Source organism: Convolutriloba macropyga, chromosome 5 (assembly GCF_964194025.1).
Source record: "Convolutriloba macropyga chromosome 5, txConMacr16.3, whole genome shotgun sequence".
Taxonomy (NCBI): domain Eukaryota; kingdom Metazoa; phylum Xenacoelomorpha; order Acoela; family Convolutidae; genus Convolutriloba; species Convolutriloba macropyga.
The window spans coordinates 52,999,087-53,025,905 of record NC_134472.1 but is presented as its reverse complement, the minus strand read 5'-3'; the positions used below and the strand labels follow the sequence as shown (position 1 = coordinate 53,025,905).

General features: G+C 32.5%; 1 protein-coding gene across 1 annotated transcript in view; it reads left to right on the top strand.

Annotated features, from left to right (window-relative positions):
* Positions 1-25,562, top strand: part of LOC142340088 (epithelial sodium channel subunit gamma-like) — a 90,296-nt gene extending 64,734 nt beyond the window's left edge. Inside the window, exons 5-6 of the mRNA XM_075390501.1 lie at positions 6,183-6,654; positions 25,002-25,562. Of these exons, the coding sequence (XP_075246616.1) occupies positions 6,183-6,654; positions 25,002-25,445 (916 nt within the window). The 3' untranslated portion in view covers positions 25,446-25,562. The remainder of the gene's footprint in view (positions 1-6,182; positions 6,655-25,001) is intronic.
* The last annotated feature ends 1,257 nt before the right edge of the window (positions 25,563-26,819 follow it).

The window sequence follows — 26,819 nt, the reverse complement described above, 5'->3', positions numbered from 1 at the left end:
GCCAGTGATTGCAGAATTAGTTCAAATTTGTTCTGCGGTAAAGGTATATTTTTGTTGGGAAAAATTGATTTTTTGTAGTCTAGACAGCACTGACGGTACTCCATTACTTTTATTGGCTAAGCTTTCTCAAGACACAATGGATAATTGTAATAAAATTGCAGACAAATGCAATCTGCTTTGACTACATAAAATGAATGAGCTGTGAACGTTCATATCACTCTGATTTTCACAATGGTCCGTCTGAAGTATTATCTATTTTAGGAAATAATTGTTTCCGCACGATTTTCTTCTTAGAATTAATGGTTTTAGAATACAGTTCAGCTTAATTTCAAAAATTGCTGCCTTTTGTTTCAAAACTAGTGGCATGAAACAGTGATTTCGCCCCGTTTTGACGTAATAATTGCAAAAAAAAGAAGCCGAAGTCGAAAAAAGGACTTTTTGCAACCAGAACAAAACTAATTTTGTTTTATTATTTGAATAGTTGTTCAAAAAAAGACCGAAAAATTTTCAAAAAATAAATGCATGGAAAAGAAACTTTCCACTTCGAGATTTATAGTGTTGACAAGTAGAAATTTTCAAATTTTACATTCTGAAGTGCGAGTTCGATGCAATTTCCATAAAAGTAACATGAAAATTTAAATTTAGAGCCGGAACCAAAGTAATGTCCTGGTCGCTGATTCACTTGAATACTGAACACAAAGTCGACAGACATGACCAGGTGAAACGCCAACTAATTTTATTAAACCTAAATATATACAGGCTAAATGGGGTGCGCACTTCGACTTCGCTCTTACTGAATGAACAAAAGCAAGGAAAAGCAAGCAAAATAAGATTAGCCTCTCATGAGTCCGATCTACAAAAGGTTTTATAAAAACTTGATAGCTCCAACCTTTGTTTTGTTTTGTGAGACCTTATTTGGAGCAAATTTGTTTTTCAACGCTTTTTTGCACTAAAAATTAAAATATGAAAAGATATCTGAACAACAACAACAAAAGCCAGTTTGGTTTTTCTCGAAAAAAAGCAGCAGATGTTCTACTTTCAATTGAAACTTTTGTCAGTGACTCGGAAACAAAAGAAGAAATGCTATTGGACTGTTTTTCGATCTTTCAAAAACCTTTTGCGCAATTTTAGGTTTACGTTTTTAACATTGAACTTCATGGGGTTTTCTTACCATACAGAAACTGTTTCCTGCTAGCCGACTACAAAAAATATAATAGAAATTTACTTGTGTCAAAACTGCATTTATTAAGCATGTTATAAAGAGTCAACAGAATAAGTTAATCAGGTGCAGACCAAATGAAAGCTTAGATATATTTAAAAGTGAGATATCATAAAAACACAACAATGCCGCAGATTTCCGGGTACAAACTTTGGAAGACCCTCTTTTTCTGATAATCAGCTAATCAGAGTTATTCTCTAAAAATATGGCGTTTGCTATTTCGTCAGTTCAATTGAGCAAACAAATGTTTTGAACGAGGAAAAATTGTTTGTTTCATTTGTTTTCAGATGTGTTTCATGTTTCATGCAGTTTGAAATAAAATGGTAAATTAAGTTAAGTTTTCGACCACTTTATGACAATAGCGCAAGATATCTTTTCACATAACTAAAACCAGAACAGGCTAAATTTTCCATTACAAATATGTCACTGATATAAATTCCTCACTATATCTTTCAGCAACTGAAAAATTTTGCGAATAACCTAATGTTCAAATTATAAGTTCCAAATAAAGTCAATAAATTTGAAAAAAAATTGTTGCGGATTTAGTGAAGTTTTTAGTTGATGCAAAACTAGATGTGCAAAAATTAGCGAGAAAAACCTCGCTGTTTATTGTAAAGTAACCATTGCACAAAATTGTAACGTTGTTTTGTTAGTTGTACAAAACTATAATGACAAATGTAGAAGCAAACAAGGAGGCTCGCTAATGTGCGTGCGTACATAATGTTCCGGACCCGCTCACCATCATTCTTGGCTTAATTGGCTACCAAATGATAGAGAGATAGAAAACTTTCCAAAACAAACCTATCAATCATTAAACTACTTATTGAATACAGTAATTTGACGATTTAGGGCCGAAAAAAACTTGTTAATAAGACTGCTAGAAAAGACAATATCAAAAGTCAAATAACAAACAATAATTACGACCAAAACTCAATGTCTATATTAGAAACAATCATAACAAAATCAATATCGGCAAAACAAATCTTGACAAAGCAAATAAACCTAGTTTTCATCAGAAAAGATAGGTGACCTGTCCTCAATGTGATTGGGTAACAGGTCGACAAAAAGAGCAAAAAAAATGCAAAGTTCAAAAATACATTTCTATTTTACAAAACAATTAATTTCGAGCTGTTAAAATCATTAGATTTCAACTGAAATCACTAAAATGTTCATTTATATCTTTAAAGAATGCAATTTAGACTTGTCATTATCCAGTGCACGTCTTACGACTACAAAAGGAAGAACAAATAACGGCAAAATTGAAAATTTAATTGCAAAAATAATAATTGCGCATAAATATTACTGAAGCTGTTAAAACAAAAAACTTTTCAAAGAAATCATTTAGGTTTTGCAATATTCCAAAACCAGTGGGACCTACCAATATTGTTATAATTTAAAAACAAAACAAAAATCCTTTAAAATGTACAAATTTAAAAGAATCTCAAGCGTTTTATGAAATCTACTTGCAACAGTAGTAACAAAGCCGAGAAACAAATGGTTGACACTAGTACCATTATAGGGATTCATTTAAAGCTCACCGGAAACCGATGACCTGCGTTTACAAGTTGTCCGAAAAACGATTTAAAAAATGGCGAAGCTCAAAACTCATTATAAGTTTTTGAAAGCAAATAACTTCCAAACTCATTACAGGCTTGCAACTTCAACAGAAAGAGACAAATTATGTAGCAAAACTCCAGCATGCCATTTGGGTCTGCTATTAAGGAGATTAAGTCACGCGACTACAAATCAACAACAAATAAGGAAGCCAAAATTTGACAAACAAATATACGGCACCACAGCTTTCAAGGCACTATAGTTATAAGATGTCATCTGCAAAAACTCTAAATCATCACATGCTTCTCTGATTCTCATCACAACATGAGCAAGTCTTCCTTGTAAAAATACTACGTATAAATGACAACAAAGAACCCCCAATAATTGAACAAAACATAAATCTCAAAAATTTCTTTTGAATCTTAATGGTCGACGCCATCAGTCCACGCATATAATCAACCGAGAAATTTTTTATCAACAAAATTAGTTGAGACTTCTTATAATTGAGATTGAGTTACTTGGTAATGAAAAAGAGATCAAAAAGATACAGTTGAAAAAAACCTTTTTTTCAAAAACAATTAATATGAGAATCATTAAAACAAATATCTTTACACTGAAATCCCTAAATCGGCTCAGTTATACGATCTGGAGAAGCTATTGAGATCTACCATTATCGTGAATATTTCATGTAGCGATGAAAAGATAGATAACCGTAGGCAAAAAGAAAATATCTGCTAAACTTTTAGAGGAAAATGTGTCTCAACCCAAATGCGTGAGATATTCAACAAAACAATTAACATATTCAGATACGCGTTTTTATCGCTGTTCGTAATTCCAACTATGTTTTTTATTTGAATCTGTCAATAATGTGATACATTGAAAAGGAAAGAAAATGAACTCATAAAAATGCAATTATGCTCAAAAATAACAAAACTTGAGAAAACTTGTAATATCAGAACGAAGAAACCATCAGTTAAATATAAAACCGTTGCAGACATTGTTTCAGGACTTTCAATAAATGGGCGTTCGTCCATTTTTACTGAGACTACGCCAGAAGTTGAACAAAATAAAATAAAAATGAGTAGCAAAGTTCAAAATTTCAAAGACATGTTCTTAAATCAAATAAATTGAAAGTCATAAGAGTCAACAGATAACAACTGAAAGCATTTCCTGGTCTCATTTCAACCACCTAAAAAGACGATGGCGATTGGATTTTTGTTTATAGAGATTAAGTCATTGGACTACTAAAAGTATAACAAAATAAAGCAAAAGGTAAGAAGTCAAAAATTTATGAGCTTAACTCTGAAATTACAATATTTGTTCGTAGTCTCTCATTGTTTGTCAATAGTATCTGTCAATATTTGAGCTCTAATTTGAAATTCTGGTCAGTAATTTATATAAAGAACTTTAAATGCGGAATTATTTTGAAAAAAGCAGCTGTTTTTATATGTCTACTTCCAGTAAATTTTAAAAAAAAATAGGCCAAAAAAGCATTTTCAGTCCCATTTTGACAATAAGTCTGAATTTTGAAAAAATTAGCATAAGTTCTAGCCACGAAACGGAATCGAACAATTCAGCAACCTCCATCTACCTTTAGAAATAAAACCATTGAAAGTACCGATGAAAATATTAAATGTTTAGCAAATTTTACGGAAATTTGGTCAAAATACAGAAAATGTGAAACAAAAAACGGAATATTGTCTACCATTCTAAAAAAATTAAACCTCGATAACTCCCTGTAAGAAGCGAAAATCAGAAAAATCTTTTTAATTCCATATTCTACGCTCAAGGGGCTTTCTAATGACACCACTCACAACTCTCTACGATGATTATATCTGTCGGCCGAAATTGACTGAACAAAAAAAAACCATCTGAATATATAATTCCTCCCCCTACTAAAGTGGGTTGGAACAAAAAGATAAGATTATATTTTTGCCTCATGCACGTTGGGGCTGTTAACGACAAAGCAACCTTTGTCCACGACGAAAAAGAATCCATTCTGATTCAAAACGAAATCAACAAGGATCATGAAGTATAAACGATAGTCGCCATATTACCTGATGGTCGATTTTGTTCTATTCAACAAACAGCCTTCGTAACGTAACATATGTCTCACAGTCAACAACATTTTGCAAATTTATCTCATTTATCGTTTCCTAAATCCCTATATAACTTAAAGCATTATATACACGAACAATTGATTACATTCAGCAAAGACCTAGTTTCCAATAAGCGCTCCAAATACTGAAAATAACAATATTATATGGAAGAAATTTTTAATTTTTTGGGCAAAGTGATTAATTTAAGCCTACAGATCCAATATTCAGTTTACGCTTTATCGATTTTGGTCCTGGATTACTAATACCCTCCTCAGTTTTTGTCTCATTTTCTCAGTTAACATTTTGAGTTATTTTTCATTTAAATTGTATTTTTAGTAAGTTCAAAAAGAACTCTCTCCCAGGTAATCAATTTAGGGAATTCCATAATTTAGAATATGGCTGATCTTCAGTTCACGTAATACCTGCGGAAACTTATCAAATCAAGTTCAACAACTCATCGATCTTCACTTAGATCCTCTTCAATCTACTGTTAACATAGTCTATCTTCAAAAATTTGGATTTCCTCTGACTTGAAATTGTTAGAGGCTACTTGATTGTTAATTTTAAAAATATCAATCTATGAAGATGATGTTTTCAGGAAACAGTAAGTTATTCAAAAAATTTATCGTTTGAAATCATTTAATTTGTTTTTGTCTAGCGTTCTTTCTGTCTTTCATAATAATTCTCCCACTGATATGATTGGTCAAAAACTGCTGACTTCCGGAAATAACCATTTTTGAAGTGTTTTTAAGAGAATTATATTTTTGTAAAGTTTTGTCCCTTTTGAAAGTCAAAGAACGTCGTGGACCGCTACTTTTAAAAGACGATCACTTTCACCGGTAGTTCGAAGAAATGCAAGGAGCTGAAAATTCCACTCCAAAAACATTTCATTCACCCAAAGTTTGTATAACCAAATTTTAAAGATTTTTAATTATTTAATATAATGAAATTTGTCTGAAATTTATAATGAATAATACCTCGAAGGGTTTTCTTCTGACGTTGATTTAGTGAGTTACAGAACTCAACAAATGGTCGAAATGGTTATACAAATACGGAAAGGGGTACCGACTTTATTTCGTTTTCACATTCTTAAACCCTCGCCAAAAACATTTCAGTTAGGTTCAGCGGTTCCAGGGTGACTTTGGTCCCACATTGCTTTCTTCGTGTTATATCTGGTTGATATTGGATATTAGGATATTTTGGAATTTCAAAGAGCAGTCTGAAACAACATTTATCAATTAAAAATGTTTTTTTTTTCAAATGATAAGCATTGAGGGAAGACATGCACTGTTCTTTGTTGTGTTTCCCAGAGTAAAGAACTGCACGGATGCCAGAACAGAATCTCAAGAGCTTTGCATCTTCATGTGTCTGGACTTCATATTCCTGCAGACATGCAACTGCTCCTTCTCACCCTATCGCGAGGAGTGGAGACGTTGTAGCGCCGAAGAAACAGAAGTCTGTGTTCCCAACGTTAGCAAAAATTGGGGTATGTTCACACAGTGCCGGCGCGAATGCAAAACCCCATGTGAATGGGAGGGTTACACTTCCGAAAGGTCAAACATGAATTTTCCATCATTTTCTTTCACTCCATACCTGATCATGGACATTTTGGACAACAAGGGAGGAACTCCGGCTGCGGAATCAATCAAGGAGTACCTGGATTGGTGGAAAAACATGACAGAGGGATCCAATATTACTCATCAACTGTCAACTTTTATCATGTTGGAGAACATCAGAAACAATTTCGCCTACTTGCACCTCTACTTGGGAAACAATAAAGAGGTAAACATGTGTTTGTTTCAATATCAAACGTAAAAAATAGTTGCAATGTGGAGCTTTGAATCTCGTGGAAATTTTTTAATATTTTAAGCGCATTTTCATATAATAAATAGAGAGGTTGACGTTTCCTTCGCTTTTTAACTACGCACACGCACGCACTCACGCACAGTCACGTATGCTCGCTTTCACATATATACAGGCACTTCTTTGAAGCAAGTATAATATTATCAACATCTGAAATGATCAGTTCTTAACAAGAGAGTCAGTTTTTGAATGAAACGATTTAATTCGTTTCTCTTTTTCAACTTAAAATTAAAAAAATGTATTCATCGCATTTCAAGAATCCGCTGCTCATCTTACAGGAAAAAACCAACAATTACAACCACAATCAGCGGAAAAAACGATATCTATGTTTTTCTCGAGTGAGAAAATTTACTCGCTGATTTAGTTGGAACACCCGAACCAAAATACTACTTTTTTGTCACCAAACCAAAAAAATCAAGTAAAAAAATTGCTTTTAAATCAGCAAAAAATCCAAGTAAATTATCGAAAAAAAATTCACCAGACCAAAAAAATGTCACATCAGTCACAACTGTTCTCAAAAACTTTTTTCGTGAAATGATTAATTGCACTAAACAATATTTGACGTTTAATGAAAAGTTATACCGACGTACTTAAAAGGAATAAAAGAAGAGATTTTATGCTGGCCTTGAATTTTTCTGTAATCAACAATACAATCACTAGAGTCATGAACTCTTGCATTACCTTAAAATGAAACCAAATAGCCAATTTAACAAAAAAAATGAGACAGATTGTTTTTTAAATGCTTCACTGAAAATATTTGATCCTTTTAATTATTTTTACTAATGTAGTTTAAACGTTGATTTTTCGAATGTCCGTCATAATTTTCAAGCAAAACGTATTAAACCTTTTTCACTAACGAAAAATTGAATGAGGTTAGCCATCTTCGTTCATCTATAGAACGTGGTAGCAAAGATGATGACAAATTTCTGTAAATCTTGTACTTTAAAAAAATCGCAATTCTTGAATTTTGAGTCTCATAATAACATTACAGACTTTGAACTGATTTTGTAATTATAGACTTAAACCAAAAATTATCAAACGCTCCATATATTTGTTCCGACTCACCTTGATGGGGTAGGAACTACATACTCAAATGAGTTTTTTGTTCATTCAATTTTCTCCAATCGATATATTGATCGGAGAGAGTTGTGAGTGGTATCAATAGAAAGACAACCCAGACTTTCATATAGATTTGAAGGATTTTTTGAACTTCGTTTTGTGCTTGGACCTATCGGACATAGAGTTTTGTGAACTTTTGACTAGTTTCAGTTGTTTTTTTGTACGTTTTCCGTAACTTTCCTTTACTCTTCGTCAATTTTGCAAAAAGTTTTTTAACAAAATTGTCAAAAGTTTCAATTTGAAAGACAGAACAAAGTTGCTGGACAAATTGATCCACTTTTTGTAACATTTTGGCCAATTTTTTTCAAATGTTAGCACTTTTGTTAAATTAGCGGAAGTACAAACCTAAATCCTGCTGACAGAGTCTTCTCAAACTCCAAAAGTCCTCACTTTTACTTTTGCTTGCTCTGTGAGTTTTCTGAAATTGAATATTTGCGGTTCTCTCCCATTCAACTCGATAATTATCAAAAAGTCGTCAATTATTTTTCAAAAATTATTTTTTTTGTAAAATTTTGTATTTCACTAATATTCGGAAAAAGTACACGTTTCAAAAGGGAGGTAGGAATATTCGGGATAGTTTTTTCCCCTCGCATTATTGAATTGTATAAGTTGCTGGTTTTTAATTTTTGAATATCTTTTTGGTTTCTTTTGTTTCTTTTAAGTTAATTACCGGAATGCTATTCAACTGAAATGGTTTCATATTCTTGCCTATGTCGCAACACAATTTTTATTAGTGCTTACGAGGCCCCGTGAACATATATAAAATTCACTTAGATGCTCGAAATTTTTATGGCTTCAAAACTTTTTTGCTTAGAACTATTTTTTTTTGAAATTTGTTTTTTTAGTTAATGTTCTTTTGTAGTCTTGAGATTTATTCACGCTAATGACATGTCCAATAATCGTAATGGGGAGCTGGAAAAATCTCTGCACTTCTCTTCGTTGAATGCTTATTTTTGTCATGATTTTCAAAAGTTTTTGCTTTCGACACTAAAAAAATAATGAACTTTCTCAGCTTTTGCCATATTTTTATCTTATTTCAGTCAAATTGTAGCTCAGTACCCAAAAACAAATTTTACCATTTTTGTGAAGAATTAATAATGAATTCACTGCGCTTAAAATTTTAAACTTAGTCTTTGAGACTAAGATTTTTTCTCTAATATTGTACTTTTATCTCCTTATATTTTCACATTTTTACGTTGATGACTAAACAAATATCACAACAACGCCGTTGAAAGAGAAGGAACTTTACCAATCTCTTGTTTTTAGCTGAGTGGTTATGGTTTTAACGGCTTTGACATTCTCGCAAAGTTTCAGTGAGCTTTTGATTTTTGTCTTTATTTTTTTTCTGTTTTTAGTTGTATGATAGTGAATAATGACAGATCTCTGACTTCCTATGGTGACATAAATGAACCTAGTTTAAGTCCATAGCAAAAGGTTTTCGTGATCTTTACTTGTTTGTTTGAAAAGTATCATTGTTTTTTAATTCGTTTTCGTTTTTTTTTCTACTATTAATTTCATAATTCAGTTAACCTGTTCTTTAGGTTCATTAATAGAAGCTCTCATTTTTTGCGAATAAAAATTATTTTCCAAAAACGCGTAAAATTATGGGTTCATGACTTTTTTGGTGTTTTTTCACATTAGCAAACTAAATAAAGTCTCCTTGGCATTGAATTCAGGCCCAATTAATTCGCAATTTTTGTTTAGTCAATAGCTTTGAATTTTAACTGATTGGACTCTGATTTTAAACACGCCTATATCTTGTTTTGTGAATTACAATTTAATTAGTTCACTTTAGTTTTGTATGATGCTAATTTACTTTTTTTTAAAGTATACTTTGAGTTTTGGTTGCAATTAATGTTTGGTTTTGTTATTTGATTTTGTTTGTCTTGTCTCATAGTATTGTTAATTACTTGTGTAACCAACCCTCTGAAACAGTCTTGTCCAATTCGTTTATTGGTTTGAGTTAAAGGCAAATTTTTTCACTCAGCAATTAGTTTCAAGGTAAACGGAAATTTCTGAAAGTTTTAATATCTCTTATTCTCTCGAAAGACATATAGATTGAAAACGTAGATGAACGGGGTTGGAACATTATGAGCAAAGGCACATTACCGGAAGGGAACATTTTCAAAAAACCCTGCATGTCGTAGAGAGTTCGTTGCGGACATGCAAACTATTAGTTTATAAATCTAGAATTGAAGTAAAAGGAAAACGAAAACTTCAAGCAAATGAAAAGGGTAAAAGTTATAATTGAACTTAATATTTTACAGCGAATAAAAATATTTTGCAATGTCATTTTTACATTTCTTACATCTCTCATAGAACTATAAAACTTTTTTTAGAAAATTAATTCAAAAAAACGTTGAAGGAGAGCAAAAATGACCGAACAAAGTCCAAATATTGAAGTTGAATTTTAATTTATTTACATGCTTAAAACTTTGAAGCGAGCCAAATTCTTGGTGGCCGACTGTTAGAAAGTTAAAACGAATCGTGGAGCGTAGCAGTAATGAAACCAACAATAACAAAAAACTTCGAAATGCAAGCACTTTTATTAGAAAAAAGTTTGAGAAATTGTGGAGTTTGGAAATTGTCTAGTCTTAAAGAAACTTTAGTAATCGGGCGATCAACCACTCAGAAGACAATCACTTCGATTACTCCGTGGAGGTCAGTGTAGAAAAAAAACAAAAGGTTATGCCGTAGTTGGAAAACCATCTCTTGCATCTCTTAGCTCTGATTAGCTTTCATTTATTAATCGATGAAAGGAAGCGGCTCGTTGATTTCAGTGAAAATTAAGAGATAACTAGTTTTTGTCTAAGTTATATCCGCATTTCTAAAAGGAACAAAATTTAAAAGGGTTGTGTTTAATAATCGAATGTTATTTGTGAGATCTGTAAAAGAACTGATATCATATGAAACTATGTGCATCTTCCTAAATTCAACTGTTTACAGATGCTCGAATAATAATTTTACGAGAAAATGAGGCATAGGTTTTTATCAGATAACAGTTTCTTGATAAATTTTTTTTCTGCAAAGTTTTATCATTTGCTACTTCTTTGAGAAAAAGAAATTTATTGTGCTTTTTTTCTGGCTTTAGCTACTGGAAAAGAACACTGATTTCCTGAGATATCGATTAATTATGCAAACAACAATCAGTAATGCAAACAAGTTTTAATTTTTTTGCAAACAAGCGAACAGAAACAAAAAACCTCAGAATAGAGAAGAGAGCAAATGTTATATCAGACAAACCAAGAGAACTAAAAATCAGTGCAAGAGCGATTTTAATAAATAATTGAATGATTGTAGGCAATGAACTCCTTGCGAAAAAGTGATTTTAATTGACTTCTTTCGAGACGAGTAGCCAAAAGGACAAAAATGAGAGAGATACTCATGTAGACTGTTTAGTGCACATAGTCATTTTCTGATAGAGCTTTTATCCCAAGTTTTGTTTTCACTAATTATTCTATGAAAGTATTTTTCAGTTCATTTTTGCTATTAAATTTTCTTTAGCAAACACAAGCTATTATATGGTCTGCAGGTAAGTTTCTGGTCATTTGCAGCCAAGAACAGATAGCTGGCATTTCTGTATTTGCAAAGGTACTTATTGGTGAAAAAAAAGTTGTTTCACTCTGTGTCACAAAATTTTTCAAACTTGGAGCTATTGTAGCATTTTCTATAAGCACAACTAATTTGTTTTTCCCAGGTAACAAAAAATTGTTCTTCTATGGTGCTCATAAGAACTGCTGAGTTTTGTAAATGGCTGATAACTAAGGAATTGATCATTTTTAGACACTTTCTAATTGTAAACACCAGAAAACCACTGCACATCCCATACCTTTTATTCAGCGGCGAATCTAATAGGAAAAATGAGGGCTGATTATCGAGAGCCAGAACCTGCAGTCAAGCAGGTTCAAGTCCCTGACTTTGCTGCGATAAGCAGACTTCGGTTTTCAGATTAGATCCGCCAAGCGAAAAGGAGGAATGGGATAGGCAGTGGTTTTCTGGGAGTTGGCAACCAAAAGATTTCTAAAATATGACGAATAAATTATTTATTGCAAATACCATGCTCTGCCTTGATTGTAACGGTAAACAATGTTTTTATCTCAAAAAATACATAACTAATGCATAACATTCGAACTGGGTATCTAAACAACGATTTAATAATTTGCCCTTTTTTATTTTTTCTGATCAGTTGGCAACATTTTATGATTATAATGAATCCGAATGACTATTCGTCCTTTACGGTTTATGATTTTTATGATGTTAGTCCTTGAGCTACAGGAAATAATAATTTCCTGCGCATACTAAGGAGATACTATCACTTTTAGAGCGTGAACTCAATAATAAAATTTTATTAAGTTCACGCCCTGAAATATTATTGCCGTTAATAAACACCAGCGGCGCACATACTATAAAACTGTCCGAAAATTTATCGTCCAAAAGACTTAAATAACAACAAATAAAACTGTCAAACTTTGTTTTATTTCAAAATTTAGATCAATCTTTTCCACACTATATATTTTTAACTAGCCGGCAATTTTTATACACCTTTAGCGTTCTTTTGACAATTTATATACCAATTTTCGGACTTAAATGATATTAATTTATTTTATGAAGCAAAGACCTGCTTGTGGTGGTGTTTGAAAACACCCCCTGAGAATGCAAATTATGTTAATAACACAACTTGAAAGATCTCGCTGTTGAGCATAAATAGGACATTTGGAGGTAATTTATCACATAAACAGAACTTGTTCTTTCAAGGGCAAAAGCTCACTGTTATATGGTTGATAGTAGTTAGTGGTCAGGTGTTATTGTTTCGTGTTGAATGGTTTCATCTCTTCGCATAAAAGGGATAAATAAACTCCCCTTGTTGTTCTGAAAATATAATAAAATGAGTAAAATTTTATTGCGACAATGGTGTTGATTTTGCGACAATGTGTTAACCTGAAACACAAGTGGCTTATGAGTTAACACTTTTATCGCCCTAAAAGAAGTCGACTTTGGGAAGAGAACTAAAAACCCAAGGTGTTGTTAATTTCCCCACTTAAGTTACATGGTGTATGGCAATGGTAATATGCGAACAGGAACAGCTTTTCTCATGGCAGAAAAAAAAGAGAAGGTTCCCGAATTTGAGCTTCATAACTTTTCAAAAATGAAACAGCATATTTTAAGTGATTACTAATTACTGGATCATAATTTTCATTATTCTGTAATTATTAGTCTGAAAAAAATGTTGACACTTATGACTAGGTTCAAAATCGTGCCGCTAAATTAAAAACTGAAATTGTATGACTCAGTACAATTAGTACAGGTTGGTCCGGGTTGTTTTTGAGTGTATAGAATGCTCATAAGATGTTAAAAATGTACTTTTCGTTTTTCATTTCTGTATATATATATGACCTGTAGTTGAAAACAAAGGTATTTAAGGCATTTAGTCAAAACTAATCATAAGCTAATTTCAGAGCTCAACACAAGTTTAAATACGTAGAGAAAAATGTAAAAAAAGAGGTATTTGCCTAAACGTAGAGAAAAATGTAAAAAAAAGAGGTATTTGCCTACACGTGTACTTTCTTGCATTTTTTTTGGCTTGATTTGTCTTTTTCACGAATTTTTCGCTGGTTTAATTTGAGTTTGATTTGATATTCCTTTTTCTGCTATGAAATTACTGCTAAAGTTTCACCAAATATTAAAAACTTTTGACTAAAGTTTCACCAAATATTTCCAAACTGTTTTGAAGAAGAAAAAATCCGTTATGCATAATCAGATTTTTTTTGGTTTCCAATGTTAAACTTGGCTCTTTATTTGGGAACAATTCAATTTTAAATAGCAGATATTCAATTGATACGCAGTTTGCTTATTTTGACCCTCCAAACTGAAGCCTATTGCTGTTTTGCTCTTTTTCTAAAATTGACAAAATTGTCTCAATAACTCTTCAACAATTATACTGCATCAAAACCAAGCCTTATGTTTTATTATGTATTCTCGCAATGTCAATAAAAAGGTTTTTTTAATTAAATTTTTCAAAAATATTATTCATTCTCTGATTTGTCCTAAGTTGTTTTTCACAAGTAGTGGCATTTTGTCTCAACTTTTTTGCAAGAAGAGTACTCGTTGAAACTATCAACGTTTTTTCATTAGTTATTTATTGTACCATTGCACTTCAAAATAGTTGTAAAACTTGTTTAGCGCTTTCTTTTTAAAATTTTTCGAAGAAACTTTTAAATTAATATAATTTGAAATTATCAATTTCTTATTAACAGCTACTCGGCAGTTTTGCGGTATTTTTCTAAATTTCTTTAGCTTTCCTGGTTTGAACTTAATTTTGTTTTCACTTTTCACCTAAGTTTTGGCGTGTGTTTTTTTGCAACTTATTGGATATTTTGGTTTCCAAATCAATTGAATCAAACGCCACCTAAATCAAACAGCAGTTTGATGAAAAATTTAGTCGAACGGGATTCCATTTTAAAAATTATGTAAATAAAGTTAAAAGCTCTAATTTTCTTGATGCTAGAAAAACTTGGGAAAATCTTTTGGTGTATTTATAGATGAACCATCTGGCGCAATAGGAAAATACCTCATCTCTCAAAGCAAGTAAAGCTATATTGACAAGCAAAATGAAATTTTAAGGCATCGTAGGAGCTCTCTTGCTGGTGTAGCGATGAATTCTTTTTACATATCTGCATAAAAAAGAATCAACTCTTTTAAACTCGGTTTTAAAACTGAAAATGAGAAGTCGTTGTATTAAACAAATTTTCACATAAAACTTGTTTTGCTGGATTGAAAAATTTCTCTTCTGATCGAAAAATCTTATGTCAACTGAATGAAAAAAAGTTTTTTTTTCTTCAAAGTTAGGAACATAAAACACCTTAATAAATTAAACTCTGATTTAAAAACAATCAGCAGGATTGATTCATGAAGTTTGTTTTGATTAAGTTTGATCAATTATTGTTTCGACTCACTTTAGTGAGGGTCCTATTTACTCAAATGGGTTTTTTGTTCAGTCAATTTCGGCCGTTTGATATAATCATCGTAAAGAGTTGTGATTCGTATCATTAGAAAGCCCGTCCAGCGTCGAATATGAAATTTAGAAGATTTTTTTTATTTTCGCTTTTTACAGGCAGTTATCGAGGTTAAAATTTTTGTGAAGAGTAGAAGATATTTTGTAGGTTTTTTCCCATTTTACGTAATTTTGAGCAAATTTTCGTCAATTTTGCTAACTATGTTAAAATTGTAAACGGCAGCGGAAATGAAGTTCTCCTTAAAGATAGACAAAAGTTGTTGAACTGTTCGATTTGATTTTTTTGGCTATTATTTAAGCTATTTTTCTTAAAATTCAGACTTTTGTTTTTCTAGCCCACTTTCTTTAAATTTGCCGGAAATATAACTCTTAAAACGGCAAACACATTCTTCTTAAGCTCAAAATGAGAGCTAGTTGTACTCAAAAGTGCTTTAGGTGTCTTCTGGAATTGTACTTTTGCTAGTTTTTTTCGAATTTAAACTCGTTAATTATACAAAAGACAATATTTTTTATGATTTTTTGGAAAATTTTGTTTAGAAATCAACCACTTTAGCAACTACTTTATAAATTGAGTGTTTTTAGACAAGCACTAATCTGAGGGCTGATATTGATATCGCCATGTATCTCTACGGTAATAAAATTTTTTTAATCGGCGGCGCGGCCTCCTTTCAAAACATTCGCTCATTCATAGGTTTTATGTGAATTATTGACAAGAATTTCAAATCAATGCTCAAGTTTTAACAGATACTGTTTTACAAAAAAGGCCCAACAAACATATATTTTGGTTTCAGAATGAAGCTCAGGTTTTTTTCGACACTGATTTTGGTTTTCTCTAAATTTTAGGGACTTCTTATGTTTTGCTCTCACTTGTAATAGTTGTGTAGTCCAATGGCTTCCCAAAATCTCCCCAATCGAAGATCCAATTGGATTTTTAAGAATTAAAAGCAATCCTATACAATGCTTTTATTTTTTTAGTTGTTGTCTAATGTCACTTATGACTTCGAATAGATTTGTTTTGAGAACATGTCGGTGAGCTTCTCAACTTGCGCACTATTTTGTCTTATATCTCTCAGCCTCCTACAAAGTCTCAGTAAAAAAAAGCGGAAACACATTTCCTTTTTTCTATTGTTTTTGCCACCATGTAACTCAATTGCACTTAAAATAAGTTGCAATCACTTTTGTCGTTGATTCAAACGTTCTTTTTTCTGTTAGTTATATGTTTTGACTGCTGGCTTTGACCATTTAATTCCATTAGAAATTTCTGATTTTCCTACACTGCTCAATTTTCAGGATTCTTTTTGCTGTCATTTCTCCGGTTTGTTTTTTAAGGAAGACCCATTGATGTCCAGATGAGAAGCAAGTGCTTATTTACAGTTCTTGCAGATAATATCTCATGAATATAGTGCCTTGACCAGGTAGTGTCGTAAAAATTTTTTTGGAATTTTGAGTTCTGCCTCTATTTGTTGTTATTTTGTAATCTCGTGACGAAATCTCTATAATAACAGATCCAATTCTTCCCTGGGGGTTTTGCAACTTAATCTTGTTTATTTGTTGAAACCGTATGACTCTTGAAAACATTTTTTTTTCATAAAAATTATTTGAATTTTTGAACCTCTCCATTTTTATTATATTCTCAGTCGATTCATAGCTTTCTCTCTGTCAAGACAGGCCACAACCCGTTTCCAGTGAGGAAAGATATAATATTTTTACTATTTTTAGTTTCAACCATGAATTTATCGGTTTTGTTACTATTGTTCTACGAGAATTCAAAAAATGTTTGATATTTTATAATATTTGTACATATTAACAGATTTTTGTTTCCTTTTTAAATTATAACAGTAACGGTAAGTCCCTTTAAATTTGAATTTTTGCGCAATTCAATAATTGGAAAGCTCTAAGGGAAAAACTTTTTGGATGTAACGGCTTCACTGCCATTTAGTGGCAAAAGGATTAGACTTTCTTTTTGCCAGTATTTGTCATTCTTTGTAGTTGTATCACGTACACTGGATAATGACAATCCTCAATTGCTTCCTATATAAATCTGAGTGACTATTTTGGCGATTTCAGTTAATTTCTAATGATAGCACTTTATTTGATAGCACTGCATGCTTCTAATGATAGCACTGCATGCAAACCTAAAAAGAAAGCGGAATTTTTTTCTGTCAAGATTGTGGAGGAAAGCTTTCAAATCTTTTTTGAAGATGAATATTCTATTTAGCTATGATAGTTACATGTTATTGATTAGAGTTCTAACTTTGCTTGCAGTTGTACAGCAATTTAAATCAGAGCAGATCGAATAAGCAGTAATAACAATGTTTCAGCTTTGTAAAAATAATATCCGAAAGTTGCATTAACAAAAATTTCTACGCAGAAATTGGCCGAAATAATAACAAGCACCAGCATGTAAAGAGATATTTGCATATTTGCTATATCAATAATTTGCTATATCAATATTTGCTTTTCCAGAGATTTCAGTTAAAATCTAATGATAATACCTACATTGAAATAACTGTTTTCAAAAAAAAACAACGAATATCTGAACTTTGCACCTTTTTGCAGATATTTTTTTCGACCTGTTACCCAGCTAATTGACTAATTGAGGGCAGGTCCCATACTTTTTGTGATGAACTATAGGTTTATTTATTTTGGACAGGTTTTAGCTGAAGCGTGTTTGATTTTGCTTTGATTTTTTTTAATATAGACATCGAGTTTTGGTAGGAATTATTGTTTGTTAATTGATTTTATTATTCTCATTTCTAGAGGTTTTAGTAATAAAAAGTTGTTTTCGGTCCTCTAATGTGGCAATATTTTATTTCATCCGTGGTTCATTGAACGATATGTTTTTTTAAAAAGTTTTATATCTTTTCATCATTTGGTGGCCAATTAAGTCAAGACTGTGGATGAGCGGGCTCGGATCTTTTTATGCGTACGCACATTACCGAGCCTCCTTGCTTGGTTCTTAAATTTTAACGTATGAAGGTCAGATTTATACACAATTTCTTCCATTATTTGTCGATATATTTACTTGATACCCTTAAAAAAGTTGATCCTGTTATAGTTTTTTTGCTCTGTCTGTTTTGGTACACAAGTTTTTCACCATGCAAAATTAAAGAGAAAGCGGAAATGTTTTCTGGCACAATTGTGGTGGAAAAACTTTCAAATCTTATTTTGAAGATGACCATTCGAGTTGGCTATGATATTCACATGTTATTGATTAAAGTTCTCACTTTGCTACAGCCATCTTTTTTCAAGCGATGAAAATAGAGAGAAGGCAAGGAAGAAAGCTTGACTATCTAGAACACTTTTAACCAAAAAATATGTTTTATTGTTGTTTTTAGCTACAGGTTTGTGTGGTTATTTCTTTACGATCGAGGAATCAGTAATAACAATGTTTCATCGTTATAAAATTAATATCTAAAATTTGCATTAACAAAATCTTCTACGTAGAAATTGTCTGAAATACTAACAAGCGCCAGCATTTAAACAGATACTTGCATATTTGCTATATCAATAAAATAACGGAAATGAAATCAAAATATCAGACAAAAAAGCGCCATTTTCTCTTAATTAATCTGCGTGAAACAGTTTAGAAGGCATCATTTAAAGTAACTCAATTTTCGTGAGATAGAAAATCTTACATTTCAGCTTGACCTATGATACTAATTAGCTATTCTGTGCTCGTACTCAGAATTAATCAAATGCGGACTTCATTATTCCACGGTCAATATCGCCCACTGACTTTGACATAAGGGGTAGAAAGGATTAAACGGCATTATAACTTCCTAAAATTTTTATGACGACTGCTTTAATGCTTGCGTCAGAGTTTGACTCGTTTAGATTAACTCATTCTTTCATGTTTATTACGGCTGGAGTTAATTTATAAAGGAGGTGTAAAGTCCGCCTCATAAAAATTACAATAAAAAATATGAGCAACCTGTGGTCAAGTATCAAAGCATTTATAAAAGTGCAGCGGTTGGAAATATCAAAATTTTCATTTATATTTTAACGGTAGGATTGACTAAAAGTGGACAAGGATAATCGACAATGTGTGTTCATATATGGGTTTCCAACTCTTCAAATGATAAACATTGTAAATAACTTAAAAACTTAAAATTTATATTCGATGTTAAACTCAAATAAGCGCATAAAATTTGTAGAAATCTTTTTGCATGGGCTCCCGTAGACAAATAACTGTCTTTTTTGACGGCTTGCTTGCCTCCAGGTTAATAATACTTGCCTCTGCTTGGGAAAAATGTCAAAATAGTTCTGATAAAAAAAAGAAAACTTGAATTCCCTTTTAATAACAATCAATTACTTCCACAGATCAAAAGAAAATTATATTTTAAGTATGTATATTCAAATCGACAGGAAAATTATATCATTTTGGGAGAATACTATTAGGCTATGAAGGCCTGTTTTCAAGTGCCTAAAGCGGAAGAGAAATTTCTGTGGTAGTTGCTGAAAAAAAAACTGAAAAAATTACCGCTGTCCGCGGTGAAAAAATACAGAGCTAATTATTTTTGATGTCAACATTTGGTTTCTTAACTAAAAAACTTAGATAGACACTCACAATTGTATTGATGTAATTATTAAAAAAATAATGACAAAAATCTTTAAATGGAAGTTCTGATTTGGTACGAATGTCATTTATAAAATTTGGCAAACACATTAGTAGGCAGATACCACCCGCCTGATTCAAGATGTTATGGAAAATTAATATGTTTGCTTTTGAACAGACAAAGTGCCTGAGATCTCGGTCGGCCATTCGTGTGTTTAAGAATACCATCTTTGCAAATTAAAGTGTCTAGGCATCGAACTAAGATTTTACTCTTTTTTATTTTTGTAGCTGTTTTCAAAATTTTATAGAGGTGTAAGTCTGATAAATTGTAAATGAGCCGCTTTCTCCTGATTATGATTTGAACTCATAATTCCTTCTAAAAGTCAACATTCTTGCAATTTTGTTTATCATCAAGGTCAGTGGTTCGAGAAATTTATACTCTGTTCATCCATGTATTAGAACTAAACAATGAATAACTAATTGCATATATTTTTTATAATTTTTTTACAAGCTGCCTTGTGTACAAACACTTTCTCAGTCGGTAGATAAAAGAACAGACGTTTGTTAGTTTTTTGCTCGAACTCAGCATGTTGTTTTAAACTAAGAACTTTGTCAAGTAGGATATCAAGACATCTATTTACTGTAACATTCTGTCTCTCCGTGATCTCAGTGTTTAGAGTGTCTATTTGATTGGTATTTTATTCTGCAGACCCTAACTGTGTTTGTTTTTTCATCAACCTTCAAAGTGAAGTAATTTTTTTTCTGTCACGTTGTAGATTTATCCAGAGCTGTATGGTTTGCATCACTCTTGTTTTTCAGATCGTCTTTTTCTATATAATAGTATCGTCTGCAAACAAAATAATTAGAGTTCGCGCGGTTACAAAATCAACATCATTATAAGGACAACTATTAACATAGGTCCTACGATGGAGACCTTGGGTACACCAAATCTGAAATCCTTTTGTTGAATTTTCCCCTAATTCGAGTGTGTTGCCCTCTATTACTGAGATCAGATTTTAGTAATTGTAGAAAAGGCCCCCATAGTTTGTGATTCCAGCATTTTTTAAACAAAAGTTTTAGTGAGCAGTGTGAATCTCTTAGGGTTAAGGAATGTGCATGTTGTTCCCATAGATTTTGTTTCCCTTTTGATCTTATGTTTTCATTAAGGCCAACGAGTAAATCAACTGTACGTCGTTGGTCACTGAACCCGTTTTCATTTTTGATTAGGTATCTCCTTTGCCCACAAAGAAGACACTTCCGCTGCATTGAAGACTCTCCTAATAGATGTAGATTTTGGCCGGTAGATTATTGCCTCAGTTTTATCTCCGTCTGGGAAGACTGGAAGCCTTTTCGCTATTTTCATGCATTCAGCATGGTACCCTACCTCCAATTATTTGTATAATTTTTTGCACTGTAAAGAAAATTTTTTTAGGCAATGTTTGTTAAGATTAAAAGCATCATTGTTGTATTTGCTTTTCAATTGTCTAATGTTCTTCTAACTGCCCATTGTATAACAAAACTTGCTCTCTTTTTTTCTCTCTCGCACAAAAAGAAACTGTATGTAGAACTAAACGTTTAAAAAAAACAGAAAAAAGTTTTTAAAATTGCAAAACGAAATTTCTGTTCGATTAAAAAATTTAATAGCTCAAAATTTGGTCATTGTGTCAAAAAAAATTGCAAAGTATCAAAATTGAAGCAGATTATGTAAAACAAAATTTGTTCTACAATAAAGCAAGGCAACAAAAGCAAAGTAATTGAAAAAAGGACGTCAAGTTTAACGAAATAAAAGTTTTTTTACAGAAAAAACCGAAATGCTTTCATTGACAAATCTAGTAAGTATTCATCTAATTTTCTAATAAACACCCACACAATCTATTGTTGGCACTTATTGAAGTAATTAAATGCTCACGTTAAAAAAATTGTTAGGAAAAGACTAAGAAAGAATGTTGACGTTTGTTGATCGTTGTTTTTCAGTTTTCAACGACACAAAATTGTTCTTTTGCTTTATCAAGAAACCAAACTGCTGGAAACGCTCTAAATACCACTTTTGATATCAAATTGTCACAAAAAAATTTCTTGAGCCGTCAAAAACATCTGGAAAACGCTGATAAGCCCCCAAATTATAATGTATATCCATTCATATATTATCCATTGTTAAACTCAATACCAATTTTCTTCAATAAAAAGTTTTCACATGATTCATTCTTGTGTGCATTTGTGTTTTGAAATAAACTGATAAGATTGCCCCTTTTTGTGCTTCTGTTTTTTAGTTCAGTAATTCTGTTTTTAGTTCAGTCATTTTCATTGGTTTGCTCAATTTAGAAAATGTTAAACTCAAATTTTACAAAAAACTGAAGAGCGAGTCGTCATTAAAACCAAAAAATTGAAAGAGCGCTAGTCAGTCGCTAGAAAGAACGCTTTTCCGACAAACAAGTTTTTATTCTTAAACTTGACATTGACATAGTTAAAAAGGTTATCATCAGTATGTAAAAAAGTACCAAAAAATGTAGAATTGCGACATCATTTTTAAGTGCTGATTTACCCTGCTAACCTGATCGGGTCATAGCTTGCAAATAACGTATGCATCAGAAATTGGAGTTTATGGAATCCTTTTGAAAATTTTTCAGCACATTGATGAATTCAATGTTATTATCAGAATTTTTTTCTGTTATCATCCAACACTCTCAAAGCAGTAACAAATTGTTGTGCAAATCACAACAATATTACAGATGCCTAAGGAAATCTTCTGAAAAATAATTTAGGAAACTATTAATTGAGTTATGGTTTTAAGTAGATATGCAGCTGAAATTAAACACAGGAAAATTTTTGTTGTGTTTATCAAAAACCCTTGAAGAGGCCGTTACCATGGGTGGCCAAAAAATGAAGTCTTGAAAACAGTATAATAAGAAATATTGAGGCGCCAAATTTCTACTTAGGAACAAAATTTTTTTGTTGCCCGACTTGCTCTCGATGCATTAATTTTACCCCAAATTTACTACAAACAGCAGCGCTCAATAGTTGTAAACCATGATAAAGGTGTGCTGAACAACTGGTTGAGAATCTGGTTTACGACAGAAAATAATTATTCCAGCACTGACTGAAAGCAACGACTTTTATTTTAAATGTTTTTATATGCCCCAATTGTTCTAACCAAATAATTTTAAAATAGTTGCTTCCCAAATTTTGTAATTTTACAAAAACTGTAAAAAGTGTCAAAAAAGCAATTGGTTTCCATATCGCGAACGTTTTGGAGTGCCACATTTCGCGTGTAAATAAAACCGTTATAAGCTTATTTAACCTTAACTATGAAATAAGTGACAATCAATTTCGGAAACTGAAATCCACGCTGCTGAAAATTTTTATCACAGCTTCTCGTGGGTGGTGCCCCTTAGTCAGTGCCATGACTTTTTAGAAGCATTTTGAAATGTTTTGAAAATTGCAAAATGAAGTGTGTAGTCCGATGGAACATTTTGATCATTTCAGATTGTGCCCCAAATCTAGCTTTTAGGGTGCGTAAAATTTGCAGCCCCAAACGCATGAGCCGTACAATTGCAATTGGATTAACTATGCAATGGTATGTGTCTTGTATTTGAAGGTACCTTACATTGTGGGGTTATTATGGACCAAAATCGAACTGTTTAGTATTGCAAGGAGAGTTTATTTAACTTTAAATAATTGATGTTATGTTACTAACATTTACCTTAATCAACTCAATCCAATTGTGGTTTTAAAATTTAGAAACTTTCCAATTCTCTTTTGGGAATTTTATTTATTTATTGTTTTTGTGCTCCTTGTTAGAACACGTGCCATTAAAAATATGACAAGAGTGCTTTAATTTTGCAATTAGTATAAACTCACTAAATTGATGGTGGTGGACGTTGGAAAGGGACAAGAGTAAATATTTTTGACAAACCTTGTCGTTTTTAAGAGTCTGGCATTGTCCACTTGCACCAATTTTCCATCTGATACCCAATCCTTAATAGCTCAACTAGAGGCGACAGTCCCCTAGTCCAGAAGACCGAACGAAAACGACGCAAAAAATGTTTGGTTTGTTCGGTTTTAGTTTTGCACATAAGAAACCGTCGGTATGTTTGGCATGTTCGGCATCGAGCGTAACAAATTCTCGGTGTGCTTGGTCTGGTTCGTGAGAAAGCTTAGTTTTATTTAGTTCCTTAGTTTGGTTCGTTTCGAATTTAAACTTTAAACATGGCAAATATTTGGCTGTAAAAAATAGGAAATAGTTTGTATGTTTGGTTTCTGAGATTTGGTATGTTGGTCTCAAACCTAAGAAATCTTACGTTATGTTCAGTTTTAGTTAGCCAAAATTGACGATCGTGAGAAATCGGATCTATTCTGTTTCGGCACCCAGTGTTTTTATGACCCCCAATTACAATTTATATAATGCCATATAGTACCTTACTATGTAAAGTGTAGCACGTGGGCGTGGGGGTATAAAAGTTTTATGCCCACTAAGCTGGGGGGGGGGGAGGAGGTTTTCCGTGTTTTCCAATAGAACATTCCGGCGTTTTTTTTACGTTGGAAACCAAACACATCGACAATTTTTTACGTTTACAACCGAATATACTGAGAATTTCTTTTGTTTCTAAACCAAATATACCGACAATATAGAAGAAAAAACATAAGGGTTTTCTCCGTTTTTGTCCAACTGAAAGCTAACACACCTACAATTTTCAAACGTTTAAAAACAATGATTTCTGGACTAGGGTCCACTCCGTGTCAGTACTTGAGCTCAAGTTCTTGGCAATAATTAAGTTGGTAATTATGGGTAAAAACTGTCATGCTCAAGGTTGCATTGTATTTTTTGCCAATACCTCAGTGATTTTGAATATTTATGGTCTAAGTCGTAATTTTTGACTTCATAATTGTTTATCTTCAATTGATAACTTTTTATTTAAAAACTGAAATACTAGCTTACAATAATAATTCGAAGATTAAATGAGAATTTTATCAGACTTTCCGCGATCAAAATTCAACAAAGGCTGGTTTTATACCATGTAAGATCATACATCGTGCAGAAGATCTTTCAAAACTGCTGTTTTAATGAAAATTTCTAAATTAAGCGATCACGTTATTGTAACAAAAACGAATGCATCATAAACGCAAAAATTGGGGCTACCCCGTCCACTTTTTATTGTTCCGACCCCACTTGTGGGGGGGGGGGAGGAACTATATACTCAAATGGTTTTTTTTTGTTCAGACAATTTTGACCGATCGATATATTCATCGTAGAGAAATGTGAGTGGTGTCATTAAAATGGTCATCCAGTGTAGAATTCGAAATTAAAAAGATTTTTTGAATTTCGTTTTTTTTTCGAGGAGCTATTATGGATTAAAGTTTCATGTGAACACGGGATATTTGGTTAACTTTTGTGAATTTAGTTATGTTTTTATGAACTTTGGCCACGTTTCAGCTCATGTATACTTAGCAAACTATTATTTCTGGAAAACCTTTGAAAGTATGCACTTCTGAATCAAAAATTTAAAAAAAGTATTTTTTTAAAAAAAAAAGCAACTAATTATATCAAAACTAATATCAAGTATTAACTATGTGTTCCAGGTAATGCGCGAAGAATTCATAATATCTTTCTGGACAATATTCTCGAACATCGGTGGTAATGTCGGGATCTGGCTTGGTCTGAGTGCATTCAACATTCTGGACATAATCTACAACAACATAAAAGAATGCTTGAAAGGCGCCTACGATAAAGAAAAGAACAGCCACAAAATAAAAATGGCCAAAAGAAATATCGTCAAGACTATTTCTAACAGTTCCTACTTGACTAAACTGTCAACCACAATTGACCGAAAACGAAGCACGACTCCCACAGTCCGAGTGAATGAACATTCTAGATGCGATCAGGAATCAATTCAAAACTTTGAAAACATTTACGCGAGTGTAAATGACAAACACGAATCAGAAAACGGACTGTCTGCTCTTCATTTGCACCAGAATGGGTTTCATCTATCCGATCTCAAACAACCAAACGAAGAGAGCGTTTGAGACTAAGTTATTAATTTAGTTATAACCAAGGTTAAACAACTGATACTTATGAACAAACAAGTTATAACTGCTACTCTCATCAACCTCTGCCACAATTGTAGAATAAATACTTTGGATAATTTTTTTTAGAAATTAAGTGAAACTGCTCGAGGCATTCGACACTGCCCTGGTGGAGACCGGACGTTAATCTTGCAAGATCTTGAAAGATTCTTGCAAAAGGATGTTAACCTTGCAAGATCTTACAAGACGATGTTAGCTCATTCGACATGAACTAAAAGTACTAATTTATTTTTGTCACTATAGCACGCTAGACCACTGCTGAGGAGATAGGTTGTTCTAGTAATTTTGATGCAAATCCGGTTTTTTAATATCTCACTGGGTTACCCAATTATTCCAGATCCAATCAACCTACGATGAGATCACTTGTACAGGCTAATGTACACGCAAAGTATATGGCCGCACAAAAGTCTGGTTAATGGTCGCATATGGGGCTAATCAGAGGGCAAAATCTGAAAATGGTCCTATCAGAGGGAACAATTTGGAACAGGGTCGGATCCTAAATCGGGAAAATATGGTCTGATCAGGGACAAGGTGTTGCTCCATAATATTCCTGGGTTTGCACAATGGGTGCACTTGCGTTATGCATAACAGCGGATGTCCCAGATCAAAATAAATTACAATTGAAATCGCAAAAAGGCTCACCTGTGACTTTTACATCTAAGTAATATGGTGCCTAGTTGACTAAAATTGCAATAGCTGGTGGGTTCATTTGTCTGACAAGAAGCGGATTCGCTCACAGTGCATGAAGCTTTTCAGAACCCGTCTGGTCAGAGCCAGTTTTGAGCGCAAATGGGTCTTTTGTGAGGTAGCGTCGGGCAAATCATAGCTCCATTAAAAGCAGTTTCAAAGAAAAGAGGAGTACATAAGAAACTTGTAATACTACTGGCCATGGGTGATTAAGTTTCTGTGAATAGTCACAGCGGAGTTTTTAGAACAGCAATTGAGCAGGAGTTCTTAATCGCAATCAGCACTAGCGTTTTAAAAAGCTGTTTCATTTTGTAAGATAATACTGCAAAGTGAGAGAGAGAGAGAGAGAGAGAGAGAGAGAGAGAGGGAGCAGCATAATAATCAAATGTATGAAGAAGGATAATCAAATATCACAATCAGTACACAAAATTAATGCAATGACTCAATCCAATTGTTAAAATTATATCAAATGAATAACAATTCAGACTAGAAAAGGGCAGGCAACAAAGACCTCAGACATACTTTTAAGCGTGATCTGTTAGACATGTGTCACATAGTCAAAAAACTTTGATTCCAATATCGCTATTTCGCTATTTCTCTAATATTTTTTTTTGAAAAAGGAAGCTT